General features: G+C 35.3%; 1 protein-coding gene across 3 annotated transcripts in view; it reads right to left on the reverse strand.

The window, feature by feature from the left end:
- Window positions 1-476: 476 nt before the first annotated feature.
- LOC111146964 (fibronectin type III domain containing 3A) overlaps window positions 477-12,086 on the reverse strand; it is a 181,007-nt gene continuing 169,397 nt past the window's right edge. For all 3 annotated transcript variants that reach the window (XM_022502738.1, XM_022502739.1, XM_022502740.1), the window contains 3 exons: window positions 11,279-11,445; window positions 9,941-10,068; window positions 477-2,374 (listed from right to left, as the gene is read on the reverse strand). In XM_022502738.1, the coding sequence (XP_022358446.1) occupies window positions 2,060-2,374; window positions 9,941-10,068; window positions 11,279-11,445 (610 nt within the window). In that variant the 3' untranslated portion in view covers window positions 477-2,059. The remainder of the gene's footprint in view (window positions 2,375-9,940; window positions 10,069-11,278; window positions 11,446-12,086) is intronic.

A 12,086-nucleotide genomic window follows, 5' to 3' on the forward strand; every position in this document is an offset into this window, starting at 1 on the left:
CTATAATCTTTAAAAAGTTTAGAGTTTTTGGAATGTACAGTATATGAGGTAAAATCAAGATTACATTAAAAATTGTTTTCTCCTCTGCATTGATTTTGGAGTGAGGCTCAAATGGCAAGTACACTATTAAATGACATTTACTATCAAAAATAGGAGTTCATTTGAGTTACTATGAAAAACATAGGCCACTGTAATTCCCACAGCAGCAATATTTTACCATTTTAGACATTCAACTATATAGAAATCTCTGGGCTATTACACTCAAACTCATTTGTACTGCCAAATGTGGCACTTTTAAGAAGTTTCTAGAAAATAATCGCAATCACTGTTGTTTTGGGGGAAAGTTAGCCTATACATAAGAGATTAAATTTAAATAAAATGTAAACATACAGTATATTATAGTGACAGATCATTCTTACCACTTGGAAAGGCCAAGTTTATCCGTTTCTTTTTTGAACAAGGGTTAATGTTTTTTCTACAGCACAGATCATTTGACATAAAACAATTACAATACATGCCCATTCTAATATAAGAGAAATTCTTCAGAGATCTTCAAAGCACAAAACATATGTCCTTTTTTCAAAGACTGACAGAAGTGCTTAGTAATCACTAAAATGCTAACTTCAGCAACTAAAAATTAGTGATTCACTATCCTAAAATTCAAATAATAAATTAAAAAGGCTAGTTACAAGTGTTTTACAGATAACAGATGTGATAAAACAAGAATTTTAGATAGTTTCATTACAAACTGTATTATTACTGGCAGTCATCGACATCTATGCAAGATGTACAATGTGATACTTGACAAAATTCAATCTGATCATCCAATATCTCACAAATGCAAGCTCACAAAACATTAATGAATTATGCAATTGCAAAGTGCTCTAATGCAACATTAACCACATGCAATCAACAATTTGGAACAGTATCCAGACAGACATTACATTAAACATTAGTTTTCCAAGAAAGAAAGCAGCTTGAAGTTTACTGGTGCAAATTAATTTTGTCTTCAGATTTGGTGTCCCAAACAAAAAGGTTAGGTTTGATTATGAATTCTGATGGTGATGGCAGTAGTTATGGGAGAAGCAGCAAAACTTATGGGAGTTCTTCAAAATCAGTCTATTCCAGAAAGATGGAGTGAGTGTATGTGTGTGTGTGTGTATATATTTCTATACTTGGTAGGTATAGTTTATATATATGCCATATACGTATATGCATGTCCTTATACACATACATATAGTTCAGAGGCTCACAAAAACCAAATTAAATAGGTTAGAAATTCAGAGTTTAATATGACTACTTTTAAAAAGTATAATCCCTCTGTTCTTTTCTTTTCTCAAGACCTGAAGAAGTGCTTTTTGAGTAAACATTAAAATATTTTTAGGCCAAGTAAACTGTCTGTGCTTTCTTTAAGTGATTTATCTGTGAATTCATGAATATATACTTGTAATGAAGAACTCCACATTTATCAAACAAGAAGTTTCTTTTTTCATGCATATTCTTTCATCCAGTTTTTGTCTGCTAAGCCCCTCCAGTTATTCATCATAATCCCACTTACCAAATAATTAAGACAAATGAGGAGGTAGAAATATAGCACTAGATTGCTTTCACAGCATCAGACTTTAACATTTTTTTAATAGCATGTTAGTGTAAATTTTAATCATTCTGACTTTTTCACTAGGTAATATCTTTAGAACAGATCAGGTTGTCACTGTTACACTCATGCTGACTGGTCAAAATTATCAATTACATATTGTTGCCTCTTTGAAAGTTTGTTTTACAAGAAGGCATATTAAAAAAAAAAAAAAGAAAAAGGGAAAAAAAGGAAAGAAAAAAGTCCCAACCAAACAAAAAACCAAAAATTTCTATTTCTGTGGCTTGCATTCTAATAAGGTGCCAGCCTCTACCTAATGATATAAGCATTGAAAATGGCAAAAATGATGTATTATAGTCTCAATGCCAGTGCTAAATGCCACTGTTTTTGTAAAAGCAATACAGAAATAATTTTAGTACATGACAAAATAAAATGTAATACAGTATTAAAAATAAAGTTATATTTTCACTTGATTACAAAGTACTGAATGATAAAGGCAATCAAAATGGAAAAGAAAGCAAACAGCACAAGGATGACGGCAGCACACTGCTCGTCACTTAGTGCGCGCCGGGTCCTTGTGCTTTCCACAGTGTCTCTGTTGGTGCTGGCTGGTGGGTCAGTCCTCTGAGAGATGAAGAGCACTGTTGTGCTATAGGGACCTACTAGGTCCTGATGCCCCACAGGGTCTTGGCACTGGCGAATGGCACACACACGGAAACGATATTCACAGTTCAGCTGAAGACTTGAATACCGGAATGAAGAGTCAGGACCTTTGTAAATCTATTAATAAGAGAGTGGAAAAAGAATTATGTATGAAGGACAGGCAGAAAATATTTTACAACTGGCTAGTTTTAGAATTATTTTTGACATGGAAGCTAGTGAGTGCCACTGCTTTTATTATTATTTTTTAAAAAGATTTTATTTATTTATCTGACAGAGGGTGAGAGATCACAAGTAGGCAGAGAAGCAGGCAGAGATAGAGACGGGGAAGCAGGCTCCCTGCTGAGCAGAGAGCCTGATTCGGGGCTTGATCCCAGGACCCTGAGATCGCGACCCGAACCAAAGGCAGAGGCTTAAGCCACCCCGGTGCCCCTGCTTTTATCTTTTAAAAAACATTTTAAAAATACCCATCTTTACATTAAAGAGCTTATCTGCTGTATAAGGACAGGAGAAATTGGAAAAGTAAGGATGTGAGCTATATGGTCACAGAGCAAGCAAAATCAGCCCACAGGCATTTCCTTGGTTTTCTCAAATGTAAGAAGTCAAACTTCTGTGAAATCATTCCGTGAAAAGAGAAACTACATCTAATTATGTTTCCACATTATATATAAATCTATGTAAAACTGGCTTCTGTACAATTTCAAACATCTGCTGAAACAATGAATGAATTAATAAGGGGAGCTTTCTACAGCTGTCTATGGCAAATTATTTTATAAACTTTAAAGAAATTACCTACAATCACAGAACTGGATTTTAAACCCAAGTCCTCTGCCCATCCCTTAGAAAGGAAATAACAAGAATGGAATTCCTTGAATTTTCAAGAGAGTGCTAGCAATTAAGAGGATATGTATTGGAACTGGTCACTCCTGGGTCCAAGCACTACTCTGCCAGTTCAAACTTCATTTATCTTAGACCAATTACCTTAGTACAATGAAAATAATAGTTATGTTGTATGGTAATTATGAGACTGAAATAAATAAATATTTGTTGAAGGACTTAACACAGTCCCCAGCACATGGCAACTGTTCAGTATATGGAAGCCATAATTTCTGTTAATGAGCACCCCCCACCCCAATTCTATAAATAAGAAAATGAAGGCTCATAGTGACTGCTCAGTTGAGTTCTTCCAGCTAGTTGGTGGGCTATAAGTGAGATAACTCAAACCTGGGCTAGTCTTCTTTCCAGCAATTTTACCTGCTTTTACCTGTACAACTGTGTTGTACATCTGAATTTTTATATACTGGTTTGCTCCTGAAGGAGCAAGGTTAAGAGCTTTGTTTCATTTTTTGCCTTCAGAATCCAGCATATAATTGGTACTTAAGCCACTAAATTAGTGAATTATTGACTATGTATATGTCAAAATGTGTGTCAGTGGGTGGTGAGAATATATAAAGAAGCTTTTACTGAAGGAAGTAAAACTTATAGTGAAACAGAAAATGGTAAATATGCATTTGTTCTGAGGATGCAATCCGGGGAGTGGGAATGTAGTAATGTTCACATCTGGAACATGGTAAAAGCAGTGATGTCAGTAAATCAGAAGGCTGTATTAGAAAGCAGTGTGAAAGAGTACACATACAATGAACCCAAAATAGAAAAATTAAAAAAAATGTATTTGTCATATGGATGTAGTAGGTGATATTTGTCTTTAAAGTTTTCTTCACTTTACCTCCAAATGGGCATGGTAACCTCAACAAATGGTATGAGGATGATAGGTGAAGAGATCTGACAGAGGGGAAGAATATGTTCCTAATACTGATTGGAAATTTAGGTCTTACTTCACAGGGGCCACTTGAGGTGTGTGGTATTTACAACAGTGTCTAAGGAATCCTGATCATAAAGCTGAATGAGTGACTGAGGAAGTTGGGTACAATAGGGGCTCCGGCTGTATGAAAGCACAAGGATATGACGCTTTGGTATAGGTTTTATGGATCATTTTTAAAAATGATTTTTATTTGAATAGTAGGCAGGCAAAAAAAATCTTTCAAGAGTTCAAAGCTTGGGGACCAAAACGATATTAGTATTTATGTCACTGATGAAGTAAAGAGTTTGGAGAGGAGAGATTGGGAGGGAAAATAATGAGGCCAAGTTTTCAGTTTTGTGTTTCAGATGTTGGAAGGCAAACAAGGAGACACCTTAGATAACTGTAGGTACGGACTAAAGAAAACAGATAAACTTGCTAAAGCTAATTTATAAAAATGATCATACATCTAAGCGAAGCTATTCAAAACAAGCCTCAAGCTTGAGATAAGGTGGATTTGGTCTGAGACTGAGAAATAACACCATTTCCACTCCTCCATTTCATACTGACAAGATAAAATTGTTGCGATCTTAGTAAACAGAAAAGGGCAAATAACACTCTAATAAATTCATAATTTTTTTTAGCTTGTAGCTATTGCTCACAGATGACTTAGAATTACATATAATTAAAACAAAACAAAAAATAAAACAGCTCTTTATATTTGCTACCGATCAGCTATCCATTTATAGGCAGGGTATGGCAAATACCAAATAAGGCAGATTTGCAGATAAGAGATTACAATTTTCACTTTGCATTTTAGTAGAGAAATGCAGACTAAACTTATGTTTGTCAAGTTTGTGCATGTTTAGCTAAGAACTTTGAAATAGTATGCCAACTGTAACAGAATTTTATAGGAAAACTTTTAAAGTTTAGATTTTTATACATTGGTATTTGTCCTTATTTTAGTTTTTTTTTAAAGACGGTATTTATTTGAGAGAGAGAAAGAGAGAGAAAGAGCACGAGCAGGGGGGAGAGGCAGACGGAGAGGAAGAAGCAGACTCCTCACTGAGCAGAGAGCCCGACATGGGGCTCAATCTCAGGACCTTGGTATCATGACCTGAGCAGAAGGCAGACACTTAACCGACTGAGCCACCCAAGATCCTCGTCCTTACTTTAATTGTGAATATGTTACAGCATGAAAAAAATAGTAAGTGTAGAAGAGGGGCCAATAAAAATGAAACCAGTAACTTACCTATTTCTCTCTCTCCATATCCACACATTCTAGAAACTTATTTGGTTGGCTAGATTAATTTACCAAGTACTCATACAAAAAAGCAAAATAGTCCTTTTTTAATCCTTTAAGGATAAGTGAACATGTTTACTATCAAGCATAACCACTTTGAAGTTGTCAAAAGGAACAAATTCCGTTTAACTATTTCTACTTTCAGTGTATGTTTCACATCCACATCTAATTTTACAATGAGTAATATGCACCGTATATATTATTTATAGCAGTTAGTACAAGAATGATTTTTTTTAAAAAAATATTTTATTTATTTATTTGACAGAGAGAGATCACAAGTAGGCAGAGAGGCAGACAGAGAGAGAGAGAGAGAGAGAGAGAGGAGAAAGCAGGCTCCCTGACAAGCAGAGAGCCCGATGCGGGACTCGATCCCAGGACCCTGAGATCATGACCTGAGCCGAAGGCAGAGGCTTATTAACCCACTGAGCCACCCAGGCGCCCAGTATAAGAATGATTTTAACAATATGTTACTTTTAGACTAAGTGCAGACTTGTTTATACCTTAAGGTTTATTTTGCATTGATTACATTTAAAAGTAATGATTCATTATGATATATAATAAGGCATATCTTGTCACATAATATATATGTAATATGACACATATGGTCACACATATGTACATAACATGGCACATATGGTCATATATCCTCCTTCTGTAATTTATGAATATATTATTGCAAATACTTATTTCATAGTGATCAATACATAAAAAAACCCTCAAAACAATGGAATATAGACAAATAGCCGCATGGCTCTTGTCTATACCATTCTTTTTGATTACTGCTAAGGGAGTTATATATGAACTTGGAATTTTAGAGCAGTTCTTAGGTTTATTGTGCATAAGCAGCACTAAGAACTTGAAAAAAAAGAAACAATCATGGGCCCTCTTCTTAGACATTCAGGTTCATTAGGTCTGCAGGCCACTCAGGCAATGTTTTTGGAAATCTAAGTTCAGAAGTTTAAGAAAAAAAAAAAAAAAAGTTGTAGAGAGTCCAACAAGCCACTGTCCCTGTACCCATTCTCTGACACTGTCAACAGTACTGATTTTTGATGGGGTATCAAACTCTCCCTTACCCAATTCTTGTATTTGGAAAAGCTTGCCTCGTTATTATACTGCAGAAGAGGCCTCTGCTCTGGTTGGCTTAAATCCTGAAATAATCATTGGTTCAGGGATGGGTTTGCAATCTAAGTGCTTTCTCTTCTCTGAAAGTGAATGAGGTAGAGTAAGTTCCTCCTGGCTAAGGGGAGTGACTGAAGACTGCTGAGAAAAACCAGGTCCCTGAAGAATTCACGGAGCTTCTGAATCAAGCAATCCTGAAGCATGCTTATCTTCAGGCTTCTCCCTAAGAGGATTTACACTTAATTGTGCTAGTCTGAGTTGGTTTTTTTGGTACTTGCAACATATTGAGCTGTGACACAGAAGTGCCTTAGGTACAGATTCCCAGATGGGGTGATCTGCTTTGATAATGGCTTTATTGTCCACCAGTATTTTTACTTCACCTTTCTGTACTACTTGAAATGCCATTTTGGAAAAAAGGACTTGCTTTTTAAAATGTATACACTTCCCCAAGGGGTTTATAGAACCAGTAGATGCTTACCTTTGGTATGAATGTTCCCATGCAAATAGTCTTTCTCTTAATGCCAATAAGGTCAGCTATACTTTGTATACGGGAGCTATGATGTGTCAGATCGGGAGGCAAGAGTCAAAGGGAGAGTGTGACTTTAGAGAATGTGGGCAATTTTAGGTGAGGTTCTACAGAACGGTGCATGGGGCAGCGAGAAGGCAGCAAAGAATTTTCTCAAAGCAGATCAAAAAGGGACAAAGAAAGGACAAATGTAAAGAAATCAATTTGTTTCTATTTTTTCCTTCTATGTCCCTCCAACTTTGGCCCAGGATCATGAGTCCTTGCTGCTGCCATGGGAATTTGTTTCCAGATCCCTAATACCAGCAACGTTATAGGTTAAACGGGTTTTTATAGGCTAGTTTAGAAACTCTACCACCAACTTATAAGAACTAACCCTGTCTTAAAAACATCAGCCATTCCTACTACTATGGAATACAGACCACAGGACCTGGCTTCCTTAACTACACACTCCATTTGTGAGGTTTACTCAAGTCACACTTCAGAGTTCATGGCTCCTTCTAAGCTCACCAGTGCCACCACGTTCCCCTCTGCCTACCCTCACTTAAATGGCACTCCTTTTAGAGAACATTCCAAGGTCCAGCTGGAATAAATACTTCCTTTTCATAAAGTAGGTTTTATCTTTATTATGACCTTTTGTTTGGCAATGTAAAGTGTCACAATTATAAAATTTCTGCTTGCTTGTAAAATTCTAAACAACTTTGAAATCAGAACAGTAACTTATTAATATTGTAGCCCCTATAATTCTTTATATATGGTGTTTAATAGATGTGTGCTGAGTATTAAATAAATTTTAAGTAAAATATTAAATTCCATGAATGAAACTGAATTCTTAAAAAAGCAACCTTCAAACTTTTGGAGTATAACTTGCCAATAAATTGTAAAATCTTACAAACATTTAAGAGATTTAGATGAGCAAATATACTATGAGGGTCTAAGGAAATCAGTATTCCAAGTTTTTTTTTTTTTTAAGATTTTATTTATTTATTTGACAGACAGAGATCACAAGTAGGCAGAGAGGCAGGCAGAGACAGAGGGGGAAGCAGGCTCCCCGCTGAGCAGAGAGCCAGATGTGGGACTTGATCTCAGGACCCTGGGATCACGACCCCAGCCAAAGGCAGAGGCTTTAACCCACTGAGCCACCCAGGTGCCCCAGTATTTCAAGTTTTATGGCATGCTTACAATCTTAAGTGAAAGTGATGACAGGGTTAATTTAGCTTTTAAGTTAAATTAGAATTAGCATTTGCTGTTTCATGTAGTGATACGTTTATTAAAATTCATACACTACTCAAATGTGGGGTCCCTATTTCCTTTAAACATGTAATGCAATTACACTTTTTTAATAGTAATTTTGCTTCCTCCTTGGAAGGAAACGTGCTTATCTATAAATTATATTCAAATTTGATTATGTCAATTTGCAGATGGCTTAATAAAGAAAAACAACTACATGCCAACTTTAATCTCTTTGGGGCTTTTTGTAATTTCACTTAGGAAATAACACTTCCAGGGACGACTGGGTGGCTCAGTCGGTTAAGCGACTCCCTTTGGCTTGGGTCATGATCCCAGGGTCCTGGGATCCAGTCCCACACTGGCCTCCTTGCTCAGCTGGGAGCCTGCTTCTCCCTCTGCCTGCTGCTCCCCCTGCATGTGCTCTCTCTGACAAATAAATGAAATCCTAAAAAAGAAAAGGAAAGAGAAGAAAAGAAAAAATACTTTCATACTTAACAAAATGAAAGAAAAAATTATATTGAAAAATATTTTATTCTTAATAGCTATAACAGCATGAGAGTACAATAAAACAGATGAATGACTGATTTCCTAGTGGGAAAAGAAAATACAAGATGCTCAAATGAAAACCACCCAGCTTAAAAGCACTCAAGATCAAGAAGGTTGACAGAAAATAAGGGAGAATCAGATGAAATGTTTATAGAAAGTAGGTTTTTGAGTTGGATAAAAATGATTTCTTTACAAAAGATACAGTGAATACTGGCAACTTCCTGCTTCATCTCACTGCTGTTTACCCTCTACCAGAAAGCCTTCTCTGAAACATTTTGGCCAGGTAGGTGAACTTCTGCTAGGCTTCCATAATGACTATTATCATATTTACAACACTACCTTATAATTATGATCATTACTAGTATTGTGAAAGCCTCCTTCATGCTCTCTGCTTCTACCCGTGTCCCATTCTAGCCAAAATGACCTTGTGTCTGATCCTGTGACTACTCTGGTAAAAATCCTCTACTGGTTTCTCATTTTACATGGAGTAAAAAAGTTACAGTGTGGCCTATAATGCTCTACGTGACCTTCATACCATTCATAGATCTTCTTCACAATTAACTACTTGACTTCATCTACTATTTTCCCCATTGCTCACACAACCCCATATTGGCCTCCTTGTTGTTCATTAAATTTAACAAGCATGTTCCTACCTCTGGGCCTTTGCACCCATTACTTCTTAGAACACTATTCTCATATTCATCTCTTTTGGGTCTCTGACTGTCACTTCACTGTCCTATATGAGATAGCACTAGCTTTCTCTACTCCCAAGAGTACTTATTCCTTTTACCCAGTTGTATTTATTCTCCACTGTACTTATCACTATTGTATGATATACTAATGTATTTATTTGCAGTATCTTTTTCTACTGAATATAAAAGCCATAGAGGCAAGAACTTTTCATTCAGTGTTATATATCCTGAGTGCCTGGCACAAAGTTTAATAAATTCTTGTCAAATGAATGAATCATCTGTTAAATATATAGCTCATACTTAAAAAGATTTTGAATCCTGAGATACTGTGTAGTTACTAATCTTTGGAACACAGTAAGTACTGAATAAATGTTTTTGAGTTAGGAAGATAAAGACAGTCAAATCTTGCACTGCAAATACATAAAAATGAGAAAGATAAAAATAAGTATCCACAGAATTACATCTTTGCACATACCTGTTTAAATTCTGAATCTTTTCCCAACATAACTTGAAGACTGTAAATAACTGGATCACCTTTCATTGGCTGTAAACATTCCCATGTAATTTCACAAATGTGGTCATTTATTTTCTCTATTTTGGGGGCTGCAGAGAACAAATACAAATACTTGATTTTTAACTTGGCACGTCACATAGACCCTTGTTTCAACAAACTTTTAAAACTCAGTTAAATACCTGGATTTTTGAGATTCGCAGAGACATGATTAATGGTTCACTCTTACTATCTACAGACCATATAATCTACAGGTGCTACAATGGCCAGATTGACTAAAAGATCTGCCAAGGTAAGCACTGTTTTCATTGAGTTAGAAAGCCAAAAGGAGTTATCTCAGTTCTAAAACAACATTAATGGTGCTTCTAAGAGTATACCTAAAATATGAAATTTTGTAATTTAAGAAATCTCCTAAATTGAAAAAGAAGTTGAAAAATACCCCTTGTTCCTTGATATAAAACTGCTTCACTCAATAGTGGGGTACAAAGGGTTAAAATCAGCAATAATCATAAGGCTAAGAGACATTAAACTGGATGATAAAACAGAAACAGGACTCAGTAAAACTCCATCAACATTATTAGAAAAGTATTCAAGAACAGTCCTACTAACTGTGGATCTGCTTAACAAATGACACATTTTAAGTACACAATCCAGGACACTGTACTAAATAGAAGTCTCTTTGATTTGTCTTCAGTGTGAGGAATGTCAGTGATTTTGGCTAAATATACAAATTGCAATCCTTGCCAGGGTCATTTTAAAATAAGAACCCCTCTAAAATTAATTTTAAAGATATCTGTATATACAAATGTGTGAATGTGTGTGCAAATTTGATTAAAAAATTCAAGTTAACTAAGAAAGTATTTATGTTTTCCTTAACAGGCGACCTGGCTTTCTCCCTGAAATCTGAATGAATGAAATATTAACAACTCAAAACAATTCAAGTTTATGATTTTATTCTTTAAGTAACAATAGCAGAAACTGCAAGTGACCCTATTAGAAAATCAGCATCATCTATTAGTGTTTTTATGTTAGATTAAAAAGATTAGTGACAAAAAAAAAAAAAAAAAAAAGATTAGTGACAAAATCCAGTACTTGTCTGAGTATCAATGAGCTAGATAAAATAGCTTTTATTATTGAGTGAAACTCTCAGTAGATGGGTTTGTCTATATAATTTCTTTTTTATAATTTAAATGAATACATACTGGATGATAAATTACAATAACAGCACATAAAGCTATTTATGAAGATGCATTTAAAATTAATTTATTATTAAAGAACATAATTTAAGGATGTATAACTTACCTTTCAAGGCAGCTGGGACAGATTTTGGAGTAGTAAAAATATATTCTTGGGAGAGAGGACCTTCCCCTGCTTCATTACAAGCTTGAATACAGAATTTGTAGGATGTTGACTCATTAAGTCTTTGTACTTTGTATGTATGACATGGACCTCTGTATAAGGATACAAACCTAAAATGGAAATGACTCTTGTTAAAAAAAAAACCTTAACTATCTTATGAAAAATATTCAAAACTATTTTAAAAGTACAGTTTGGGGGCGCCTGGTGGCTCAGTGGGTTAAAGCCTCTGCCTTCCACTCGGGTCATGATCTCAGTGTCCTGGGATCGAGCCCCGCATTGGGCTCTCTGCTCAGCGGGGAGCCTGCTTCCCTTCCTCTCTCTGCCTGCCTCTCTGCCTACCTGTGATCTCTGTCAAATAAATAAATAAAATATTAAAAAAAAGTATAAAAAGTACAGTTTGGACATTATTTAACAATATAAGTTATTCATAGAATTCAGTGCCAGGAATGCTTTGTCACTCCAAATAAGTCTATTTTTTTTATGAGATGATGAAAATCACAGGACTGGTAAATTTCCTAATTTGTCATGATTTTCTGAAAAATTACTGCTGAATTTTGTGTCTGATCATAGTAACTTTTCATGCTTTTGGTAAAGCTTTGTTTCAGATTGCTATCTTTTAATGTTCATACATTTTTAAAAATACTCAGAATACCACAATTTTCATTAGTCTTAGGCATACAATTTGTTATATTTAAAAAGAGAACCCTCAATTTCTAGGCATAATTGTAGCTGATTTGGTGATGTCTTCTAG

This window comes from Enhydra lutris, unplaced genomic scaffold, assembly GCF_002288905.1.
Source record: "Enhydra lutris kenyoni isolate GAN:26980312 unplaced genomic scaffold, ASM228890v2 scaffoldscaffold15, whole genome shotgun sequence".
Lineage (NCBI taxonomy): Eukaryota > Metazoa > Chordata > Mammalia > Carnivora > Mustelidae > Enhydra > Enhydra lutris.